At 33.9% G+C, this 25,640-nt stretch overlaps 1 protein-coding gene and 1 long non-coding RNA gene across 2 annotated transcripts in view; both read right to left on the bottom strand.

Moving 5' to 3' along the window:
* Positions 1-3,737, bottom strand: part of LOC107666087 (protein phosphatase 1H-like) — a 19,067-nt gene extending 15,330 nt beyond the window's left edge. Inside the window, exon 1 of the mRNA XM_016457197.1 lies at positions 3,212-3,737. Within this exon, the coding sequence (XP_016312683.1) occupies positions 3,212-3,477 (266 nt within the window). The 5' untranslated portion in view covers positions 3,478-3,737. The remainder of the gene's footprint in view (positions 1-3,211) is intronic.
* A 4,500-nt stretch (positions 3,738-8,237) lies between these two features.
* LOC107666168 (uncharacterized) lies at positions 8,238-8,697 on the bottom strand. The gene is made up of 3 exons (XR_001631641.1): positions 8,574-8,697; positions 8,424-8,460; positions 8,238-8,316 (listed from the first exon to the last, which is right to left on the bottom strand). It is a non-coding gene; the product is annotated as an uncharacterized LOC107666168 (long non-coding RNA).
* Between the last annotated feature and the right edge of the window lie 16,943 nt (positions 8,698-25,640).

Raw genomic sequence — 25,640 nt, 5'->3', positions numbered from 1 at the left:
GTGCCGTTCTCAACCCCGCCCGCCTCTGCTCACTCAAGCCGGCCTCCGCATACTCTAGGCCACGGCTCACTCTAGGCCTCCGGCCTCCACTCACTCAAGGCCACGGTGTGTAACGCTTTTTCGTTGTGAAAGCAAAACTACTTTGTTTGGCCTTCCAAAAGAGGACACGACTAGAAATCAGTGGTTAAGTTGTATTTACAACACTGTTCCAGAACAGTTTAACCCAAATATTCCGATGTGTCCAGCGCATTTTATGGAGGACTGTTTCCTGATCCTGGTAGAGTAGACTACAATGCCGGCTGTTCTGACTCACAGACAGTAAGTACATTTTTTATATTTACAGAATTTGCCACTGACGATTTTGACGTTTTTTGGTCAGTGTAGAGTAGCACTTGTTGTTTGTCATTTGTCCGATCACAAATGCAGACATGGTTTTATGTTACGCTCCGGCCGGACAGGGCATCACAATATGGTAAGGGGCGTAACATTTCCGTCACACGCTTGAGGTATTCGGCCAATCACAACGCACTGGATAGCAGGCCAATCAGAGCACACCTCGCTTTTCAGACCGATGAGCTTTGTAAAAATCGACGCGTTTCAGAAAGGCGGGGCATAGAGAAGAAACAATAATGTACAGCATGTGGAAAATAATGTGTTTTTTGAACCTTAAACCGCATAAACACATTTCATTACACCAAATACACAAAATAATGTTATTTTTAGCAGCATCATATGACCCCTTTAAGGACATGTCTTTCAGAAAAAGCTTTCAGTAAACAAATACTCCATAGACTGTTTTGAGTTAAAATTACATGATCTAGCACGTTTATATAGTGCGTGCTTTTGTAAAAATTGCCTCACAGCCTCGTTTTCGTCAATGTTAAATTCAATAAGGCGTCTAACCTGATTATGGTCTAAGAAGATTGTATTTTGGTGTATTTAGTCTGTCTTCAAAACATATCACAGAAGATACATAGAATAATTCCATGATACTTTTATGGTGCTATTGCATCTTCTTTACAGCTTCAGTTCTCAATGAATTGGAATTGCATGGAAAACGGCTAGTATACAATCTTTTATTTTTCTAATTGCATATTTTATTCTGAAATACATCACATTAGAACTAAAAATGATTGTGACGACTTAATGTTTCATGTGGACTTAAACTTGCTGCTCAAAATTATCCCTATCAATGTCCGCTAAAACCTTTTGTATTTACCTTTACCTTTGTTTGTTAGCGTGTGTGTAAGAACATGCTAAAGCGACCAGCTACAAAGTCTGTTTGTTTCGACACTTGAGAGAATGCACTCAGTTTCAAATGCTGTCATCACATGGCCTCAAACAAAGTTCTCCTCTTGTACTGTAGTTAATAATAGATTAAATAACTAGAGGCTAACAGGGCTTATTTCAGTATCAGGGCCTGTTATCTCTCAGTCTCTCTTCCTTCAGATAGCTCCTCCACACACTGGGCTCAGAGAAGGACTATGTTACATAAATATTACAATTTTTCCAAACAACCTAACATTATATTCATTAATGGCATGACTCAAAGACTGCATCATCATCCTGGCTTTAATCTTGGCCACCGTTTGCAAGTATGGCCTTGATCTTCACTCAACAGACCACGCCTGATGAAAGTCAAGGTTCCCATCCCTTTTGACCATGACTTTTCTGACTTAATACTTTTCTATGACTTAAATAACACACACAAAAAAGAAAAATCACAAAAGAATACACTGCACTTTTTAACGTGTGACATTACTGTAACTTTTTTGCACGTCTTAAATAAATTGTATTATTTTTCATCTTTAATAATTAATATTTAAATGTTTTATTATATAAAATATTATATTATAAAAAAATCAACAATTATAAATACTAAAATGTATAAAAAATATTTTTTGTTAATAAAATTACTAAAAAATCTTATACGTTGATAATGCTTTATAGCATTTATAACATAAGCATATGGTACGGTTAACATTCGCAGTTACTTATTTTTGACCAATAGCCTGCCAGTTTGCTTCCACCTTAAAGGGGTCATATGATGCTTTTCAGATTGTCATAGCAAAGTCAGAATTACCTCCTCTCCTAGGTTCACGAAACGGTCGTCCATAAAATGCATTGCTGTTCTGTTGTAAGTAATCTTAAAGATTCCTAAATGCATCTACTTTCGGAAGGCCAAATAAAGTGCTTTTGCTTTCGCCTAGAAACACACAGCGTCTCCCTGACATGGCTGCTTCAATACTAACTGCGGTTACTGAAACCACGCCTTCTTTCTTTGCGTTTACATTTGGGCGGCATTATGCAAATATTTCCACATAGTGAGGTAGATATGTGGGGGCGTGTTAGAACGAGCCGTTTTAGGGGGGCGTGGCAGAGTCTTAACTTTGATAAAGTATATCTCTTTGGTTTTGAGACTTTAGTCTTTGCAACTTCAGGGATCTTATCTATGCACAATCAGCTTGTAACACTCCAACGAGAAAGGAAAACTTGAAATCGCATCATATGACCCCTTTAATTTTTAATTAAAAATTAAAAATAAATTTTCCCAACTAGGAAAGTTGTAAGAACTAAGATTTCCCTTTTAATTACAACCGTAATAAGTGCGCTTATCATGACCAGAATGCAGCAATATCATATAGGGCCTTAGTGCCCCAATGCATCACTGGAACCCGGGACAATTCTCCCAGGTGTCTCCCTCTGCTCTGACAACAACCCTGAAGCTGAGCATAACCAGAGTAATGCACAACGACTACCCATTCAAGATTTACTTTTAGGCCTGGAATCAGGCATTTGCAGGTTTTTAACACTGTGTGTCTCTCAGCTGCACAGGCAGTAGGAATGCACTGTATACTGTGGCACACTCTACTTTCAGTACTGTGGTAAAGATGCATGCAATGAGTGCTACAATATCCTAAGGATATAAGCTACGCGTATAACCTGACATATGCAGCATTTTCGTGTTTAAATGTAATGATTAGTTCAGCAAACTGTAAGCTACGTCATCAGTGCATAACGCATTCGGGTGAAAACATTCCAGTGACTCTAGAACGCTTGGAGGAGGAGGAGGAGGATGATGAGGATGAGCCATTGCCCTTGGTTAGGCGTGACATATAACCTTCCTGGGCAATGACGTCACTACAGCCGTATCGTTTTTAACCCACAATTGATTTATTATGCGCGTCTTAGATAAAAACGCACGACTCACTCCGCGTATCCCGTTCGCCAGGGCAGCCTGCTGTCTCTCTTGAGCGCGATGACCGGTCTGGACGCGTGCTCGGTGGAGTACTGCAGCAGCTCCGGCGTCAGGTCCAGAAACTCGGGTCTGCTGTAGGGGAAGCGCGGCGGCAGCCCGTCAGTGCCGCCGTTCTGCGCGGATCCGTGCTGCTGCTGCTGATGGTGGTGGTGGTGGTGGCCGTGCGGGATAATTCCGCCCACCAGCGAGGACATGGCATTTTTAACTTTGCTTATCATCGCAATAAAATATGTGACATCAGCGGCGCGCGAGGAACGGTAATCTTATTAACGATGCGACCCTATACGAGTCCAGCGGCAAAAACAAAACGCACAAACGCGTACAGTGGTTCAGTCACGATGCAGGAAGCGATTGACCCCATGTGACGATTTGACAGAGAACGTTTTCCTCATCGAAAAAATCCTCTCCCTGCAGAGTGTGTATCATCACCCGAGAGGCTTATATCCGCCTATAGCACGGAAGATGGGAGTGCTGTATACTATAGCACTCTCAGCCGACCAGCCAGTGAATGTACACAGCGACCACTGAGTTATACCATGACTATCAGGGAGGCGACTATTTTACAAGGATTTTCGTCTTTTCAATTAATTTTATAATAATAATAATAACAACATCAAAATATTAATAGATAATCTACCAACAAATGTTTTACATGTTTTTATTAATATTTACATGATCATTATCTTCATATTTATTAATTAAAACAATAAAACAATTTTTCATTAATAAAACTGCATTAATAAAAATTATGCTAAAATATTTTGTTTTTGTAATATATATCACATTTTTGTTACATGTTTTATTAATATTTACATTATTAATATTTTCATATTTATTAATTTTGAAATTAATTAATGTTTTGTAATTGTTTCTGACTTTTCAAGGATAATAATAATAAAATGTAAATTTAAGGTTAATTTCAGGATGAAATCTGTCAAGGTTCTCACAACTGTCGTTAGCACAGTATAAATTAATAATTTAAAAAAATAAGTAAAAACATTTTTCATTAATGGAATGCAGTTTTCATTAATAAATATATAACTTTGAAAAAGTTAACAATGGAAGCGTCTGTTTACTGGGTGATTTTTTTTTAAAGTGAACTATCCCTTTAAGATAGAATACACGATACACCCTCTGTTATTGCAGTAACAGGCTATACAACTTTGGTTTCCCGCTTTAAATTGTGTAAAAGTATAAAGGGAAGTTTTGTAAGGGACTGGATTAAAGATTTTAGATAGACAGACAGACAGACAGATGGACGAACGGACGGACAGACAGACAGACAGACAGACAGACAGATAGATAGATAGATAGATAGACTGACTGAAAATGTTAACAATTTAAAAAAAATACATAAATAAAATAAAAACAAAAAAATGAAAGGCCTGTAAAGATGCCCAATGAAAGCAGAGTTATAGATGACAGATTTGTTTGTTTGTTTTTTAGTGTACTGTCCCTTTAAGACAAAATGCAGGATACACTCCCTTGGATGTGGATAGCAAATGTGACACATTAACACATGATTGGGCATCATTAAAAACGTCTTTGTAGAATCAAATGTGTCTTTGACAAGCTCTCTGGGACTGCAGTGTTTCCCATGAGATGCCTTGAAAAGAACTGATGCACTAATAATAACTACATTTGAAACCCCATGGCTTTGTTTTCTCAGTAACACAGTCACAGACAAGAGAAATATGCTTAATCAAAGTTGCCTTCAGATGCTCGCTATTCTCTCAGAACCCTGATGTGCTGCTTCTGAAGGATTCTCTCTGCTCTTCTCTGTGTTCTGAGACTATAAAGCGCCCATGATTCAGACATACGGCCGTGGCCTGCCCTGCTGTTTAATGTGACACTGGTAAACATTTCAAATGTCTGATACTTTTATCATGAAAGCCTGTCAGGGTTTGCCACAATGGTTCTCTTTCATTTCAGCTTGATAGAGGCTAAACCGAGCTATGGCATAAACCACATATAGTAATAGACAAATAAATAAATAAATACATAAATAAATATTTTCTAGTATAATAATAATACATATTTAAATAATAATAATAATAATGTTATTTAAATGTATGATCCCGGTGTTATTCAGTATGATTAATTTGTTGCTTTCTCTCCATTCATTCTCTTTCCCTTTTTTTTTGCTCTCTCTCTCAGGTTCTCTTAACATACAAAATGAAGCAGCTACTTGGAAACAATAATCTTTGAGTGCTATCATCAGTATTAACATTGCATTGATTGCCCATAAGAGTAATTTACATTAAGTTGCCTAGCAGGCATCTTAATTCAGGTTGATTATGCAGAGAGCAGCTCAAACCTCTTCACAGTCATACACTTATATCTCTGTGTTCATTCATCATATTAGTTTTGGCTTAGTAAAATGATGCAATAGGATGCAAAATGAATGTGGATATCGAAGGAATAGTTTACATAAACAAATAAAGATAGACAGAGAGTCACTAATTCCTTTTTAATTTGTTCATCACACAAAGCACTTTATTACAAAACTGCAAAAGTCTAAGAGTCTTACAAATATATATTACTAATATAATATATATTGCAATATATTTCACTACTTTTATGGTGTTGTTTGATAGTTTGGTGCTTTATAAGATATATCTAGGTCTTAATTCTAGGTCATGCATAGAGTTTATAATATGTAATAAACACTGTAGGCCTCTAATTAATCAACAACTTTTTTTGGTTACATTTTCACTAAAGGATTGTTTCTTTCTTCTTTGATATCTGATCAGTATTTGAGTTCAAATAACTATATCAGCATTTTTTAAACCACAGCATGATTTTGTATACATATGCTGATCTGTTTATGAGAGATGCTGAGGATAGGTTGGACTGTAATTACAAAAATCCCTTTTCCTTTCCTTTTTTCTTTTTACTTTAAAATGTACTTTTAACACAGTACAGCATTTACATTGCTAACTCGATTTTAAAAACTATCAAATCTTCAGGCATCACTGAAGTGTTCCAGGACACTTTCTCATTCTAAAGCTCTAAATTTCTCACTTTCTAAGCTAAAGACTGACATCTTCTGGCTCTCACATAAAATTGCAGTTACTTACCCAAAAAAACAGACATGTGGCCAAGTATGGTGACCCATACTCGGAATTAGTGCTCTGCATTTATCCCATCCAAAGTGCACACACACAGCAGTGAACACACACACACACACACTGAACACACAGTGGGCAGCCATTTTTGCTGTGGCACCCGGGGAGCAGTTGGGGGTTCGGTGCCTTGCTCAAGGGCACCTCAGTCGTGGTATTGAAGATGGGAGAGAGCGCTGTACATTCACTCCCCCCACATTCGCTCCCCCCACCGACAATCCCTGCTGGTATGAGACTCGAACCCGCAACCTTTGGGTTATGAGTCTCTAACCATTAGGCCGATGGACCAACCATTGGACCAAACCACCAATACAGGATTAGACTATAAACCTTTTTGTTTTATTGTACTGATAATCATACATGATTCTTTTCCATTCTGTTAAAAACGTAATTATGAAACATATAATTTTACCAACTAAAATATTTCTATTTTCCTTTCCACAGGAAAACATTAAAATATGAGGAACTGGATCATCCATACTGACCGGCTGTAGGTACCAGTTTTTATTATGAGAATCTATTGATTAGAGTGTAAACGAGCACACAGTAATGTGTACATGTCTCAGTGCGTGTGTGCTGTGAACCTGTTGCATTATGTTGGCAATAACAGGAACTCGCACTGAATTATTGATTCACTGCTGCTTTCCCCTGAAACCATTACTTCCTCATTCTCTCTCTACATTACCCTTCGTTTTTTTTTTTTTTTAAAGCACATGACAAGCTGGACTCATCACAAGTCTTTGTGAGTTCAAACGAAGGACACTGGAGTTGTGTTCTTATTTTAGACTCATTGATGGCTGCACCCTGTTAGATAGACTACAGTACGCTTCTGTCTGCCTGGATGTGAGGAGAAAATCTTTAAAAAATAAAAGCCTATGGGTTTTGTGCTTACTGCCTGTTCTAAAAGGCACTTTCTAAGAAAAGGGTGAATGATGCATGAAATTAGTGAAAGGAGCTGCTTCAGAAAATGTTGAATGACCACCTCAGGAGGTCAAATTAAATATCATATAAACTCAATTCATTTTCTATGAGGTATGCAATATCTGAAACCCTGTTTCCATGATTTGGGATATGTATAAATACAATTGAAAACCAATAGTTGTGTGATTGCATAAAATAAATAAAATAAATAATATAAAAATAGTATGTTTCATTAAATGTAATTAAAATAGATTTTCTACAAAAGTTGGATACAGCTTCTATAAAAGTTAAATACAACTTAATATAGACCTTAATTTATAGACCTCTGAGGGGGGACAGGCCAAAAATCACTATTTTAATCAAAATGTTTTCCATTTTAAGGTTACAGATATTTGATCTTTAAAACAACCTACTTTTCTTGAGGTATAGATTTTAAATCTGATAATAGTTTTTCAAACAGTTCTCACTCCAGAAATGAGTGAAACATTTTGTGTTTCAGCAAGTGTATAAAGGTTAATGACTCCTTTGTGAAAAAATGGAAATAATATTCTTTAAAAGAATTTACTTAGTGTTTGAAAACTAAATGCGTTTTCAGACACTTAAAGGCACAATATGTAATTTTTTTTAATTAAAATATCCAAAAACCACTAGAACAGTGTTCTATATTTTGCTGACTTGTGTACTTACATTATCCCAAATGTTTCGAAGAATGTTTAAATCCAGAGAAATAAGCAATTTTAACTAGTGACACGGACCGTGTCTATAGTGTCATTGTGTCGTCTGCCAATGACGTCATAACCCCTCGATTTCCGGTTTTGTTTTGTAGAAAACATGGAAACACCAAAGACGCTTTAATATGTTGTGTGTTTTATTAGACCGGTGACGACCGCACAGAGTAGCATAATAACAGAACTTTCAAATTGCATCTCCAATCGCAGCGAAAGCGTTTCCTCGCTCCTGCATCTTCCACCCTATGACCCGGACACCGATCGATCTCAGCTGTCTAATGATCTAATGATAGAAATGTAGGGGAAAAAATCAGAAGTCGTTGAAATGTTGGCTTATCTTAATAAGATATGGTTTATATTCTTTATTTAGTACATAAATGCAAAACTTACCCTTCATCAAGTCTCAGACTCACAGTCAAATGTTTGCCTATAAAAAGAGAAAAACATATGTGGGGGGGGGGGCTTTAAAGTGGTTCAAATATTGACTTATCTTAAGATATGGTTTATATTATTTATTTAGTACAGAAATGCAAAACTCACCCCTCATCCAGTCTCAGACTCACAAGCGTGTGCCTGTAAAAAAACCAAACCAAATTATTCAACTTAAATTTACTTGTAAACAACACACACACAAGCAAAGACATTTCCTATACAAGAACCTCATAACCCTTTAATAACCTGAGTTGCCTAAAAACAATTATCAAGATGGATGGTGATCCTCACTGTAATGTGCTCAGTCATAGCCTACAAAGGGAGGTAAACGGGGAATTGTTGGTTAATTGCTAATTACAGTTAAGCCCAAAGATGTAAGTTACACAACACTTTTACAGACTTTTTGTTCATGATTAAAATATGACCGATTCATACAACATAATGCATTTGTTTGCATTTACTGTTACCTGTAATCTGTTACCAGTAAGCAATTTGCAATCGTAAAACAACATTATATATCAAATATATGATGATGGCCAATAAAATAACGAATGGCACAGAAAACGAGCTTGTGAGGAACAGATGTAACGTTAGGCCTACAGTGCGTCCAACTGAATGTAACGTTTAACATGTCGGTTGTTCGGCTGACAAAAACGTCTTTCTAAAAAAGTAACGTTAGTCACAAATGAACAAGGTTAACAATTGTTTGAATCGTGGTCTCTTAAATCATATTAAGAAGTTTCATATGTTCATCTAGTTTGAATAGAACAAACTGACAAAGCTGGTGTCGCTCGGGCGTCGTCTACCTCAAGTTAGCTTATATTATCCTAGCTTGAACGGTTGATAAAAAAATACAATAATACATTTTTTACAGTGTGCGTCATCAAACTACGCCTTTGCCTCTTTGTTTATTTTGAATACGCGCCCTCTAGCGGCGAAAATTACATATTGTGCCTTTAATTGCATGTCATTTACAATTAATTGAAAATGTGTAGTTTAAGTTTATATTAAATGCAGTTGGTTAAATTTAAGAGCACTTTTTGACCTTGTTTAATAGGACTTACATCTTTATATATAATTTCATAATTCTATTGACTTTGAAATATAAAAATTGCACTGACAAGCATTCATGGTAAACTAAAATATACTTAAATGTCATTTCTATTGATCATTTCTATATGTATTTGTACACATTTATAATGATGAAGTTGCAATTATATATTAGATATAATTATATTAATATCAAAGGACACTACAGTTACACAACTTAAAATTAACACTAGAATAAGTAATAATGTGCTGTTTCAACTTAAAAGTAAGTGTTCGTGCCTGACTTAAAATTATGTTTAGTTAACTTTAGTTTAGTTAAGTTGGATATTTAAGTTATCTCAAATTTTAAGTTGTTATAACTAATTGCTGCAATATTTTTACACGGTATAATCAAGTACCTTACACGTGCTTTAGTATGTTAATCAACAAATCAAAATAGGTGTACTTTTTAAAAACTTGACAAAAGATTATTAAAACATAATGATTTAAAAAGTGCACGAGTGTCTAAGTCATGGAAGTGTATCTCTTTTTATTACATTATCTGCAAATACAGTTTTTTAAAATATACACTTTGAAGATTACAAGTACACATTCAATAGTACTCAAAAAATAGTGCATTCACCAGTCAGCCTTCAACACACAGTTGAAGTCTACACTCAGTGTGCTTTAACCTTTAAGAAAGGAAAGCAGTGTGATTGACTGCTTGGTCTTGAAACAATAAAGGTATCTCAGGAAGCATATAACATACACTGTAAAAAAAATTCCGTAAAATTTACGGTAAAAAACCGGCAGCTGTGGTTGCTGGAATTTTACCGTAAAAAGTACGGTAGCAACGTTTTAGGTTTTACGGTTTTAACTTAAATTTACAGTTAAATACCGTAATTTCATTAACTGATATAATGTTAATATACCAACCTTATTGAAGTACTGAAATCTGTTTTGTACCTTTGTAATACACTGATAACCACCAAATGCAGGTGGTGATGAGAAAGTCACATGATGAACCAAAGCCCATCACAAGCAGCTTTTAAATAATAACATATATAGAAGGTGCACAGTGTCATTCACACAAACACCAAACACCGTCATGGTAACACACATGAAACTGAAATAATGCAATAAACATTCATTTAACAACATTAGGTGTAACACACAACCCTAATATACAAAACTGATAAGAAAAACTAAGAAGAAACATAGTTATTTCAACAAAAAAACATCAAATTTGAAATGTAATGCAGGGAATTCTGGGAATGTAAATTTACGGTTCTTTACTGTAAGTTATACGGTCTTTTTCACTTCCAAAAACGGTATACTACCGTAAAATTAATGTCCAATACATGTAATGTCCAATACAGTTTTTCACCGTATATAGTAGGGGAATTTACCGTTAACAATTTAACAGGTTTTTACTGTAGCATTTTTACAGTCTTTTACTGTTAAATTCACGGTCATTTTTTACAGTGTACATTTCATCTTAGAGGCTTGAGTTTCACCCTTAAGCAAACAACTTAATGAGATACGCAAGTGCTGGCTCCCATTAAATAAGAACAAATGTGAGCAGTCCTTATCCACAGCATAATGCAGGTGTGATTCTTTAGTCATCGGTGAGTCACTTGTCACTAGTTCTCATGTGCCTTTCACTAACAGTTTTGTGACCCATTTGAATTCAGTATTTGTGCAAATGACCCAGTGCACGTTGTTATCGCACATCTGTTATTTCACAATCATGTCATGCATTGCACTAACCTGGATATAGCGGTGCTCTGCTTCAATTTTGTTTTGATGCACTGCCATCAATTCTTTGGGAATATTACACGGCCAGTGAAGATGAAGCACCTTCAGTGCAAAGGTTATATAACGCAGTCCCACAGACACGCATCCATCACTGATAATGAGGACAGATTACTCCACAATTCAGCTTCTTCATGTTCTTCATCTTCTGTGTGCTACACCACCACAGCTGAGGATGCTTATATTGGATAAACTGCCTTTCTGTTCACTAGTTTTGTATGGCTTTTGCTCATTAATTTCATATAGCACATATAGCATCAGTGTTGTTCATAAGGGCTGCAAATGTTAGAAGTTTTCTAAATCTCATCATCATTTTATATAGGTAACATGCTCATCTATTTGGGTGAAGAAAAGAATCCTGTCAAGAACATGTCTTGTTTATACTTATATACTTACACTATATAATCCTTTTTTACTTTTAGCTGTTTTAAATTAATTTAAAATCATTTAAAAGTTTTAATGATTATTTTACTTTCTTTTATGTAAAACACTTTGAATTACCATTGTGTATGAAATGTGCTATATAAATACACTTGCCTTGCCTTGCCTATATGTAAAATGAAGACTGTTAGGACCATAATGATTTTTGTTTTATATTATGACAGTACATAGCATATTCTTCCCTCATTTTCCTCTATCCCCCAATTCTCATTATTGCACTACAATAATAAATAAATTATTGCAATGCAATGTAATGCAAAAAAAAAGAAAAGAAAAAAATTATATAAATAAATAATTAAATAATTCTGTGAAGTATTTAAGCAGATTTAAACAATAATAAAAAATATATAGCATATTACTCCCTCATATCCACCACTCTCCTCCCTCATTACCGTAATGCAAAAAAACATTACCATTATTAAAAATATATAATAATAATAATAATAATAATAATAATATATGTATAAAAAAATATATACAAAATAAATGTATATAAATATATAATTAATTAATTAATTAATTAATTAATTTACTTATGTGCTGCTAATTTCTCATTACCATAGTACAAAAAAAAGTGAAACAAAAATATATATTTTTTTATTTATTTGAAATATTTAACATTATGATATTGTTGTACTGTTAAATAATAATAATAATAATAATAATAATAATAATAATAATAATAATAATAATAATAATAATAATAATAATAAATTGTATTTTTTATCAATAACAAGAATCACCATTGATAATAATGGGAATTGCAAACACATTATGGTATTGAGAATGTATTTAATTGTCATGAAAATAATGTCAAAGCAAAAATAAAAAAATGGTCAATAAGCTTTTTTAATGCAGAATAAATATTTTGTCTTCATTTTTGGGGGGTAAAATTGAACTTGAACATGTTTTTGTAAGAATTATCCATTGGATACTTCATGTTAGCTTGCATTTGGGTCATGAAATGTTCTGATTGATTCATCTGTTTTAAAAAAAAATATAATTTTAAAAGTTTTTAAAATGGAGCAAAGGCAACAACAACATTACAAAACATGAATGTTGTAATGCCACAACATTACAAAAGGCAACAACAACAGCAAAAAGCATTGACCGGTTTGTGCAGGGCACGGCCCATCAGCGAGAGGGTTTGTTTATGATGCCAGTAGAGTGTCTGGTCATTAAAGGTGAGCACTAATGTACTGTGTGTATCATCCCTGAGCCAAAGCAATCACTGACCTCATTAATTATTCTTCCCATCTGCTTCTTATGGAAGTAGGAAGCCAGAGCAATCTGATGAAGTCATAATAGTACTGGAATTACCATATGGAACCATTTTATGAGTGAGACCTAGAGATGAAGAGATTCTGAGCAAAAACATGCATGTGTAAAGATGAACATTTCACTTTGCGGCATCTTTGCAAAGTAGATTCATTCATGGAATACCAAATTCGGTCGCAATAAAGCTTCTCAGTGCAAATCATGTTGGAATTGATTGAACAAAGTGGATTAGGAATAATAAGTGATCGAAGTTCTGCAATCTGGGGTTCATTAACAAATGTGTTTTCAATTACTCAATCCCATTATATACACATTTAAATTATCTTAATGTCATTGCATTACACACAAAATACCACATGAAGTGGCAACTTTAAACAAATCATGCTAGCTTTTTCACATTACCACTTCTGAATCATTTCTGAAATGACTTTTTTCCCCCATTTTTTCCCTCAATGTGATTTTATGTATGAAATTTTTCTCACTGATCACTTTCTCTCAGGTTGTTAGATTTCTAAACCACACTTAAAATGCCTTAAAATGACTGCATTATATGCAAAATATCAAATCAGTGACATTTGCAATTGAATTATTAATTTCTTAACCATTTTTATTATTTGTACCTCTAAGATAAAATCTGTAAATATTAAATTAAAAAGAAAATATTTAGAGGCTATATTTCATATTTGTCATTCCTGTTATTCAGTAGTCTTCTGTCTTTTACTCTTTAAACAATTTCTTTTGGAATTATTTAATAAAATAATAATATAATAATAATAATAATTTTCCATTTTGTTTGTCCTACTCATAATAATAATAATAATACAATTATTATTATTATTATTTTGATTAAGATAAAACAAATCGTACCTCTAAGATAACACAAGTTAAATAAATATGTACAATATGTAAATATTAATTATTTGTCATTTCTGTTATTCAGTAGTCTTTTGTCTTTTACTTTTTTTTAAATAATATGTGTCTGCTTTCTTTTAAAATAATTTAATAATAATAATAATAATAATAATATAAACACATACATAAAAGTATTATTATTATTATTATTATTATTATTATTATTATTATTTTGAGTAAGATAAAACAAATCGTACCTCTAAGATAACACAAGTTAAATAAATATGTACAATATGTAAATATTAATTATTTGTCATTTCTGTTATTCAGTAGTCTTTTGTCTTTTACTTTTTTCAAATAATATGTCTCTGCTTTCTTTTAAAATAATTTAAAGATAATAATAATAATAATAATATAAACACATACATAAAATATTATTATTATTATTATTGAGTAAGATAAACCAAATCGTACCTCTAAAATGACATATAAGTTATATAAATATATAAATATTTAATATTTATCATTTAAAATATTCAATATTTATCAAGAATAATAATTCTTATTCATTATTACGGAGTCTTTTACTTTCTTTTTTTCTTTCTTTTGTAATTAATGTTTATGTTTTCCATTGGATATATTTTTGTTTGATGTTTTGTAATGCAATGGCAATGACATTCATTAATCCCGTACAGCGAGTCAGCAGCCAGCAGGGGGCGCCATTTGACCACAGTGCAGCGCACGCGGAGAGCTCCCATGGGTTCCGAGCGGATGCTTGAAGTGCTGAACACTTGAGAGGCGAGTCGAGCTCCTCACCATCCCTCCTCTCCACACACCACAGCGAGCAGCCATCCTGAACACAGGACTGCAGCAGCCAAATGCCCTCACTCCAGAAGCGCATGACAAGCCTATAATGGATAAAGGGATTCGTTATAATAACTGCAACTGAAGATCTCATCATACATGCTCATTCAGATCCGTTCCAGCGCGCAAAGTTCAGACGCATCTGAAGGAACTTTGGAGAGAGTGGGGGTTTGGAGGACTCATTTGAGACTTTCTGAACTGCTGCAGGAATCGGTTTCATTTCATTTGCAATCTTGTTTGAATCTGTAGGTGATGCTGCTTTTCCTGGGATCGTTTTTGCGCAAAGGGAAATGATCAGTCTTTGGCTCTGCCGGGGTTTTACTTCTGACAATGAAAAGCAAATGAGAGCGTTATCCCTTCACTTTTACTGACAGCTCAACGACAGGTAAATCCTGGATTATTTCATATCATAAATTAGCCTTGGCTTTCTTATAAAATAAGAAAAATGCTTTGGACATCTTGTTACTGTTGAAGCATACAACGTACGTGTTAGTCGTCGATTTTACATCCATTTTCTAATACATATTTTAAACTGATTGAATTGTTAGAATTTTAGTTCCAAATTTAGAACACACAAAATACATAAATTAAAAAAGTATATATAGCCTATATATAAATATAATTACTATTAATATAACACTTAACCAATAACACTTTATTAAAATAACACTTTACCAGTCATAATTAGGCAATACCTTGAACATGATTGACTGCTGTTCTACCTTTGCTTGATTTAAAGTGTATCAATACTAGATTTACTATGCATTTACGTCATAATTATGAATTATGGGAAACATTGGTTACAAAAAGATGATATAGAGCTGGTATTATGAAGATGAAGATGAAGATGGTAGTGATCCTACCGGATCTGATGGTGATGTTGATGGATTGGGGGGTTAATAGAAAGATGATGGTGCCCACTAAAGTTGGCCATTGCCTAATATGCTGGAACAGCCAGCCGACTGATGCGAAATCTTCAGTGTTGGTGGGTTTGAAAGGAAAATCAGCTTGTTTGGACTGAATCATTGCTGATTGTTGTTGGGGTTGCAGATCAATGTCACATTATCTACAATTACCAAACATGTATTTTTATTGTCAGTCAGCATCTGTGCTGCAGGCCACGGTACAAGTGCACCTTTGTGAATGAATTCAACGTCTGTATCCGAAATCTTCAAAAAATAATGCCTTATCCGTATAGGGATGTATGTTGGAATCCAATGTTTGCGTAAAGTTTCGACTGACATTCCTTAACTCCTTCACCTAAAAAACAAACAGACATAACTTTTCACAATCCAATCAATTCCCAAAATTAAGTCCCTCCCCCTTTTCTCTGTGAATATCCGGTTTCACCCGGAAGTACGTCACATTTCGAACATTGTTTCGTGTTGATTTTAACATCATATCTTCAGATATTGCACCATCTAGTGGTTATTAAAGGCATTATCTATTTATCCTTCTCTGACAACGAATCCCACAATTCAGTGTGTGTAGTTAAGCAGTTGGTTCAAAGTATAAAAGTGGCATCTGACGGAACAGTTGAAAGTAAATCATTTAATAAATTCAATTTTTCCCCTTTCATCTTGAATTGTATTCCTTCTAAGCATTGCAGTTATTAAATATTCACTTGGTTGTCTAAAGCTCATTTACATTTGCTCTAGATCATCAGAATTCAAAGACTTCTAAGAAATGTTGAGGTTTGAAAAAGTCATAATTATGATATGATGATTCACGAGTGATTTTGATGTGTGTGATGATTCACGAGTGATTTTTATGCATGATTTGATTCATTGGAGGGATTTTGTTTGGAAGTAAATGGACATAGTTAGGAACTTTCATATAACTTTAGCTCTTTTCATATCCTGACAAAGACAGGCTTTGTTAGGAAGCTTTTTAGCGCTATTGCAAAATGGACAGCAATGGTTGCACAACAGGAGCGTAACTGATGTTTTATGTGTGGGTTTTATCATTCACATGCTGCCGACAGAGAATGATGGGAAATTAAGTTTCGTCACAAACACCTGTAGCCTCATAAACCATATAAACAAGTAATATTTTCTGGCATGGTTTTCACTATTTTTCATCAACATTACCCCAAATGCCTACAAATTTAAACTGCATAGTTAACATTTCCAAATTACAACTTAACCCTACTGTATCATATTAGATATATTAATTTCTGAATTATCAATACGATCAAAACTTCTGCCTTCTGATTTATAATTCGTTTATACTTTAGTAAAAGACCTTTCAGTATGTTTTTTTTAATGAAGTAAATGCAAGAAAAACAATTTTGCATTAATATTTCAAGATGAGCATATACTAAAGTGATGAACATTTACTGAAGAATTTTTGATTATCTATACATCCATACATCTCTCAGTCATTATTTTATTGCAATGCATTATATGTTTTGCACAGAGATTTGATCATAAAACTAAGCATTTAAATATCATCTCACTAAGGTACATTAATGAGGAAAAAAAAATTAACTTAAATGATTTTAGCAAATGGCTGCAATATAACAAAGAGTGAAAAATTTAAGGGGGTCTGAATACATTCCGTACCCACTGTATATAGAGTGACAACGGATATTTATATGCATTTTATGTAAGTAGTCTGCTATACTGTTATAAAAATATAATTGATTAACATTACAAGCTATCAAAATGTCATCTTTTTGATAAAAAACACCTGCACTGCATATTTTTGCTCACTTTGGGGCTCTAAGTAAAACTGAAGTGTTTTTCCCCCTCAAGTGTGAGCTCCATATTCTCACTGCATATTAATTTTTCATTTTAGGTCACTCAAAAATGAAAATTCTGTCATCATTTATTTACTCACCCTCGTGTCATTCCAAACCTGTATGGTTTTACTTCTACAAATCAATGAAAGTGAATGGGGTCCAAAACAACCCTTTAAGCGGTGTCGTCAAATTAACAATGCTATCTGTTCAATTAGGCGAGCAGGCTGCCTTTGGTTCGAGAACAACCTATGTATTAGTAATCAAGATCGATAGCATATTCACTTATAGCCTGTAATGAATCCTAAGTGTAAAAATGAACAAGTATAAGAAGTACAGCAGCTGAAATGAAAGAGAACACCCCGGCTTATCTTGTCAGCAGGGTCGGCCCTGACTTCACCAACTCACACATAACTCCTCCTCCTTTTACATCCCCCTCCTTTGTCTCCATTCTTTTCATCTGCCCTTCATCTTGCTTTTGGCATCTCGTGTGCGGTCAGCTGTTTTTTGCAATTAGCGCTATCATCGCATTTCATCCAGCAGAACAGTGGCTGTAATAACCTTAAGGCTTTTGTTGCATGCTGATACTATTCGTCCTTGATTAATTGCGCTCCCGGGAGAGCGACTGGAGAGCCGCCGTAGATCTTCCCTTTCACGCCCCATGACAAGTGACCCATTACTGTGCTTTATAGATCGCCGTCAGCAGCCTTTGAAAACGCCTGTGGGCCTGTTGGGCGATGATTTTATTGTGCCGTGTTATTTGTGGGAATTGCTGACAGACGGACCAAGGGGCAGTTGCAGATTTTTTTGGGGTTTGTTTCACTGAAATGCGGCGCTGCTCTGTCAATGTGTCTACTGGGCAACTTAAATTGGTTATGCTCTCAGGGTCACGCAAACAAAGGTCACAGCATCGCAATCTGTCTCACGTCTCAGAGCATCATTTGACAGTCTGATGACAGATCACAGTGCATTACTGAAACAGACGCTTGGTTTCACCCACATATTGGCATTTCAGATCATTTTCTGCAGCACCACGGAAAGATTTTGTTATTTTTCTTATTAAAGGAATAGTTCACCCATAAATTCTAATTCTGCAATTCAAAATTCATTATTTACCCAACATGCAAACCTGTATGAACTCATGTGAAGAGCTTGTGCAGAATGTCCCCATATGGAAATGTATTATATCATGAAGAGTCATATCGCCATATGTTACCTATAAGGTGATAAGTAATTTTCACATACATACATTCTCTTAGTAGATTATAAGTTTATAACTTATATATAATATATAAAATGTATATATAAAATCCCCATAGTAAAATTTGTATGTTTATAATGTCTATATGATGATTTATATATAGTATTATATGTAGCAACCATGTGTTAACTATATATATTTTATTTATATAGGCAAGTTTCTTAAAACAACATATACAAAAATCTGTGTTTATGTTTTTGAAATTAAAAAAACATCTTTTATATGTCATATCAACTTGTATTGACGGATTTTAAGATGAATGACATATATGATCAAAAACGTATTACACATACATATTTGTAGGGCTAGATATATATGTTAATATTAGTGCTGTCAAACGATTAATCGCGATTAATCACATCCAAAATAAAAGGTTTTGTTAACATAATATATGTGTGTGTGTACTGTGCATATATATTATGTGTATATAAACACAAATGCATGCATTTATATATTTAAGAAAAATATGTTTATATATTAAATCTATTTATACATAATATAAAATATAAGAATATGAATATATAAATGTATAACAAAATATATACTGTATGTGTGTGTATTTATATATACATAATAAATATACACAGTACACATACGTATATAATATAAACAAAAACTTATTTAGGATGCGATTAATCGCGATTAATCGTTTGACAGCACTAGTTAATATATGAAATTGTTACAGTTTCTAATTGGTTTCATATGACTATTTAATATGTGGCAATTTAATATGTTTTTAATATGTACATATATTACATTTGCATATAAAAATGATTGCAGCATTACAATAATAAGTAATAATGTTTCAGCCATTCATGCTTGATTTAAAAGTTTAGTTAACTTTAGTTTAGTTAAGTTGGATATTTAAGTTATCTCAACAACGTTTAAGCTGCTATAACTAATTACAGTATATGGGTCTTAGCTGCTTATTTCCATATATTTTCACTCAGAAATAACTACCAAGAAACTGGATTAAATGTAACATTTTTGCATAGAAAGACTGAAGTAGTGTTTTCTTGTAAAACATACTCCTATAATCATTGAATCTTATAATTTCCTGAAGCTATATGTTGATGCAAATACCAACATTTAAGCTATTATTCACTGAAATCTTTTTCAAATCTCATTCAGTCTTGCATACATGCATTTCTAGAACATCAAGACATGTCATTCTAGGTTTGAGGTTTTTAGGTGAACTAATCCTTTAAATAGAGGTTGCAGCAAAACTCTGCTTTCATATATTTCAGAACATTGCTCTTGACAAGATCCTTCCTCCTGCACAGAGCAATGTTTTTTTCCCTCTAATCTTACACTGAAAATGACACCATTTTAATCAAGAGTGCTTTTGCAAGCGGTTCACCTGACAAGATAGTGAAAGCCAGTTAGATATGAACAGATGTTTCTCATTTGTAGCCGTGGTCAAGCTCAGGTACTATCCGTTTGAGAGTGTGTGACCTTCTGATCTGTGAGATATAGATAGATGGCAGTCTGGCACGTAGGAGGAGCTCTCAGACTTCCTCTTGAAGGCAGGTCAATGCAGCAATCGTTAGAGGTAATAGGATGACAAGATACTTTTTTACAGACGTTTGCGGTAGCAATTATACAGGACTTAACATTTGCTTTTAAGGTCAGGAGCATTAGAACAAGACTAATGGATCGGTGAACTACACATGAAGCATATCTTTAGCACATTTAGTTTTTGTCTGCAAGTATAGGCCCTAAATATGTGTAAGAAGCAGGTGCATGAATCACTTCTGCTATTGCACAATGATTTCAGGAAAAGAAGTTTCCGGTAAGCAGGTGGTGTCTAGCAGCCTTTTTGTTTTCTACGTCAGCGGTTCTCAAGTGGCATAGAAATGAGTCTCTTCTGCAGGCAAAAAGAACAATTCTAAATGCAAATTTCAAAAAGTTAAAGTTAAAACAGTTATATTACACAGTTATTAACAGCTATATAAAATAATATCACAAAATATATATAACATTTTGTGTGCTTTTTCATTTGGAACAAAAATTATAATCACACACACAAACGTGTGTGTGTGTGTGCACTATATAATAAATACACTAAGTAGTATGTATTATACAATAATATATATATATATATATATATATATATATACAAACAATGTTTGTGTACAACAATATACTATATAATATAACAGTTAAGACAATATTAATATATATTTTGTGGTATTATTTGAATAGATAAGTAATTGCCTCAAATTTGTTCAAATACTATCTTATCGCAAAATATACAACAACTGTTTTGGAAAAAGTGATATAGTAAGTAATAGTAAGTAATAAAGTTATATATTATATATGCACAATACAATAAATAAAATGTACTAAATTGAATATATTATATAATATTTGTATATAATATAATTAATATAATAATTTATATTACATTATATTTTATATTATATTTTACTAATTAACTAATTATCTATCTATTTTATCTAAATATATAAATCATATTGTTTCGGGGAAAAAGTGTATGCACACTAAGAAAAATAAAAATGACATTTATTTTGTATATTATATAATACAATATTTAAAATGTTTAGTGATTTAAATAAATGCTTTAGCTAAATAAATAAAGACTATGTTCCACACACACACACACACATGTTCCACACACACACACACACACACACACACACACACACACACCTATCTATCTATCTATCTATCTATCTATCTATATATAGTTGTTATATAAAACCAGTTGAGAGCCATTGCTCTGCATCTCTCATAACATTCCAACTTATACTTCTAGCCACGCCGACCAATCATAGATCATCACTCGGGCAGATTTGGTTCGGAGGGAGGGGTGTTTAAGATCACTATACATGCATGAGATGGCAGGTGATTTATTGCGGAGGCGAGGCAGAGGTGCGAGAGGCCCGTTCAGCCTGTTTTGTTTCCTGAGGAACAGAGCGCTCTAGTCGTGTCCTCGGCCTTTAGCCTGTCGAATTCCAGCGGCTGTAATTTGGAGATATTGCTTTGCATGCTTGCGAGAGGGAACTGCAACCGATGCGAGATGGATTTGCCATTGTCTTCCTGCCTCAGAAATGAGGCTCTGCTTGGTGCAATCACACCGTTGCTGTGTCAAATTAAAATCAGGCAGCCAGTCTGGCCTCTGTTAGCAAGAAACAGATGAAACACAGGCAAACGCTCAGGAACTATGATGTTTTCAGTCAAAAGACCAATGTTTTATACATTACTGTTTACATTTCTTGAATTGTTTAGTGTCTCATAAATGTTTCACTCTCTAAGTTTAGCTGGAAAGCCTATAATAGTTTGTTTAATAGCAGATTCCATTGTGACAACTTACCCCATGTAGTGTGACAACATGCCCAAAGCCTTTTTTTGAGCAACAACTAGCCCCAATCTTCCTATTTACCGTCTTCGCTTAATGTGTTTTCATTCATTTTAGCGCATCCACCTGGTTTTTACATTCTTACAGAGCTAGCATGGATAATGAAGCAGCGTTGGGGATTTTTCCTCCTTTGAATCCTAATCTTTGGGCTTGTAATTAAAAGTACTAAAGCAGTCTCAAAACAGCATGCTTGAATTACCAATTCAGAGCCACTACAGAGCATTGAATCTGCAAATATAGCAGCTACAGCACACATTGAGATGGATGTCACACACTACGTAATGTGTCCAAAGTTCAGTTGCGTAGCCAATTGAGAAAGCTGTGATGGCTCATAGGAGCCGCGGCTTATCTCACTGTGTGTGTGTGTGTGTGTGTGTGTGTGCAAGGACAATGACAAAGCCTCAACAAAACAACAACAAACAGTCAAGTATCAGCACAGATAGAGAGGTAGAGAAGACGATTCCTAATGTAGGTGGTCACGGAGTTATATACATTAATACTTTTATGCAAGGATGCATTAAATTGAGCAAAAGTGACAGTAAAGATGTTTACACAGTTTCACAAAAGATTTCTATTTCAAATAAATGCTGTTCTTTTTTACTTTCTAGTCATCAAATAATCCTGAACAAATGCATCACGGTTTCCACAACAATATTAAGCAGTGCAACTTTTTTCAACATTATAAGAAGAAATATTAGAATGATTTCTGAAGGATCATGTGACACTGAAGACTGCTGAAATTTTGCATATTTTGTATATAAAACAATATATTTTATTTTTTAAATACATTGAAATAGAAAACAGTCTTTTTAAATGTTATTAATATTTCAGTAAATAGTTTTTACTCTATTTTTAATTTATAAAAATGCAGCCTTGGTGAGCATAAGAAAAAAAAAAAAATCTTACTGTCCCCAAATTTTTGAACAGTATGTAGTTTAATTAATTTCATCATATATGTATGTTTAAGACAACACAATTGCTATAGCTGGTTGCAGAGTAACATGCATAGTTCCAAAAATAAATATTAATTAATATTTATTATATTTATTAAAGGGTTATTAATATTTGTATTTATATTAAGATGATATATTTAAAAAAAATATATCTTTCTAAAGAATTGTAATTAATCTTGTGATTCTGTAATTTGTACAGTATTTAGAAAACAAATTGAAACAGTAATAGTTTCAAATTAAAAAACAAAAAAACAAACAAAATCGTGTTAAACTTAAATCACTTATCATATTTTTCTGCAAGCACCCCCTTGTGTTGAAACACTAATCCTAATCTAATCCTAATTTAAATAAACGTTACTGAAAATGTTATTAAAATGCAATTAATCCCAGTTTTATTAAACTTTAAATTTAAAAATGATAAATGAATGTTAACTCTAGGAATAAAAACTGATTGTAATAGTACTTATTTTGCTTCGTTTCATTTCTATACCTATATTGTGAAATTAAAGGTGATTTAATACTTTTTTCTCTGTTAAAATATTTTCTCCTATTCCAGTTTAATATGCAGAGACTATAAGTAAACTATTCATAGGTTGATTCTCCTGAAAAGTACGATGCTTTCGCAACATTATACCGTTTGCAGCCAGACATCCGCTGATCCAATAATGTGAGTCTGGGGGCAGGACTTTTTGTTTTTCCAACCAATGACAAGCAGGTAGAATGATCTAGAAACCTGTTTGAAAACAGTCATTATTTTGATTCCAGTGGTGCAGAAGTTACTTCACCTTTAAACTGTTTTAAGCAGAAACATCCACAAAACTGAATTTTATTGTTCATACATAAAGAGCTAGTTGGATATCATTACGCTAAACTCTCATCACCTTGATTATGCAACAGCGTAACCTTGCGGATATTTTGCAAGCGATTATTCCCAGTGCCGATGTGCTCTTTGTCGAACGCAGCTCTGTGTGTGATTGGATTTAGCAGAGAGCAGGGCGGCTTTGTGAGCGCAGAGAATGTGAGTGGGCATCCTGGAAGCTTCTGTGCCGCCACATAATGCTTGACTGATGTGAGGAGTGAGAGACAAAGAGAGAGAAAGAACGAGTTACTGAAAGAAACAGAGGGAGGGAGGGAAGGAGAGGGAAGGGATAAAGGGATGGAGAAAGAAAGGGGGATACAAAAACGAGAGAGGGATGAGGAAGACGGGCGAAAGAGGCCGCGTGTTTTATAGATGCCATTTAAAAGAGCGTGCTGGAGTGGAGGCAGACTGCAATGAACTGTAACCGCGACAAAACACCGCGACAATAAACAAACAAATTGGTTGCCTAGGTGTCGTCAGTGTGCCATCGCCGCCTCCCACCAGAGCGAGAACATCACCTCATCCGGCGCGGTGTGTTCCTTTGAGATTAAAACAGGAAATACATCTCTCGCAGACTCATTCTTGCTCTCTTGGCCACCGGGTCTGGATTGGGCTCATTTTTTCTTCTCTATCTCTCTCTCTACCAACTTATGTCCCCAAAGGAAAATGTTATTGCTCAGCGGTTGTTTTTTCATGGCTCATGAGATCTCAGTTATGTTTCATTGAAGTTTGAACTTGGTCTCAAATGTTTCCTCTTAAATTCCAATTGTTGCTGAAAACCTATGCAGTATATACATTTATTTGTTCAAAAATACAGTAAAAATATTGTGAAATATTATTACAATTTAAAATAATATATTTTAAAATGTAATTTATTCCTGTAATGCAAACCTGAATTTTCAACATCATTACTCAAGTCTTCAGTGTCACGTGATCCTTCAGAAATCATTCTAATATACAGTACTGATTTCTTTTTAATTTCTAATTTATCTTCAGTGTCACATGATCCTTCAGAAATCATTCTAATATACAGTACTGATTTCTTTTTAATTTCTAATTTCTTTTTGCAGAAATTTTAATGTTTTTTTTCAGGATTCTTTTATAAATACAAAGTTCAAAAGAACAGCATTTAACATTAAAATAAATGTTTTCATGACATTGCAAAGTCATTTAAAAACACACACACACACACCTATTTATCTATCTATCTATCTATCTATCTATCTGTCTGTCTGTCTATCTATCTATCTATCTATCTATCTTTCTATAGTTATATAGTTATATAAAACCAGTTGAGAGCCACTGCTCTGCATCTCTCATAACATTCCAACTTATGCTTTATATGTTTATAAACATATACTTTATACAATATGTTTTTTCAGGATTCTTTTATAAATACAAAGTTCAAAAGAACAGCATTTAGCATTAAAATAAATGTTTTCATGACATTGCAAAGTCATTTTAAAGAGGTCATATGATGCTTTTTAAAAGATCATTATTTTGTGTATTTGGTGTAACAGAATATGTTGACATGCTTTAATGTTCAAAAAACACATTATTTTTCAAATACTGTACATCATTGTAGGTCCTCTATGCCCCGCCTCACTCAAACACGTCGTTTTCAACAAAGCCCCTTCCTTTGACAAGCGCAGTCTGCTCTGATTGGCCAGCTGACCCAGTGCATTGTGATTGGCCGAACAC

The sequence above is a fragment of the Sinocyclocheilus anshuiensis genome, unplaced genomic scaffold (genome assembly GCF_001515605.1).
Source record: "Sinocyclocheilus anshuiensis isolate Anshui unplaced genomic scaffold, SAMN03320099.WGS_v1.1 scaffold447, whole genome shotgun sequence".
NCBI lineage: Eukaryota > Metazoa > Chordata > Actinopteri > Cypriniformes > Cyprinidae > Sinocyclocheilus > Sinocyclocheilus anshuiensis.
Note: the sequence above shows the minus strand (reverse complement) of the source record. Positions and strands in the feature narration are given on the sequence as shown.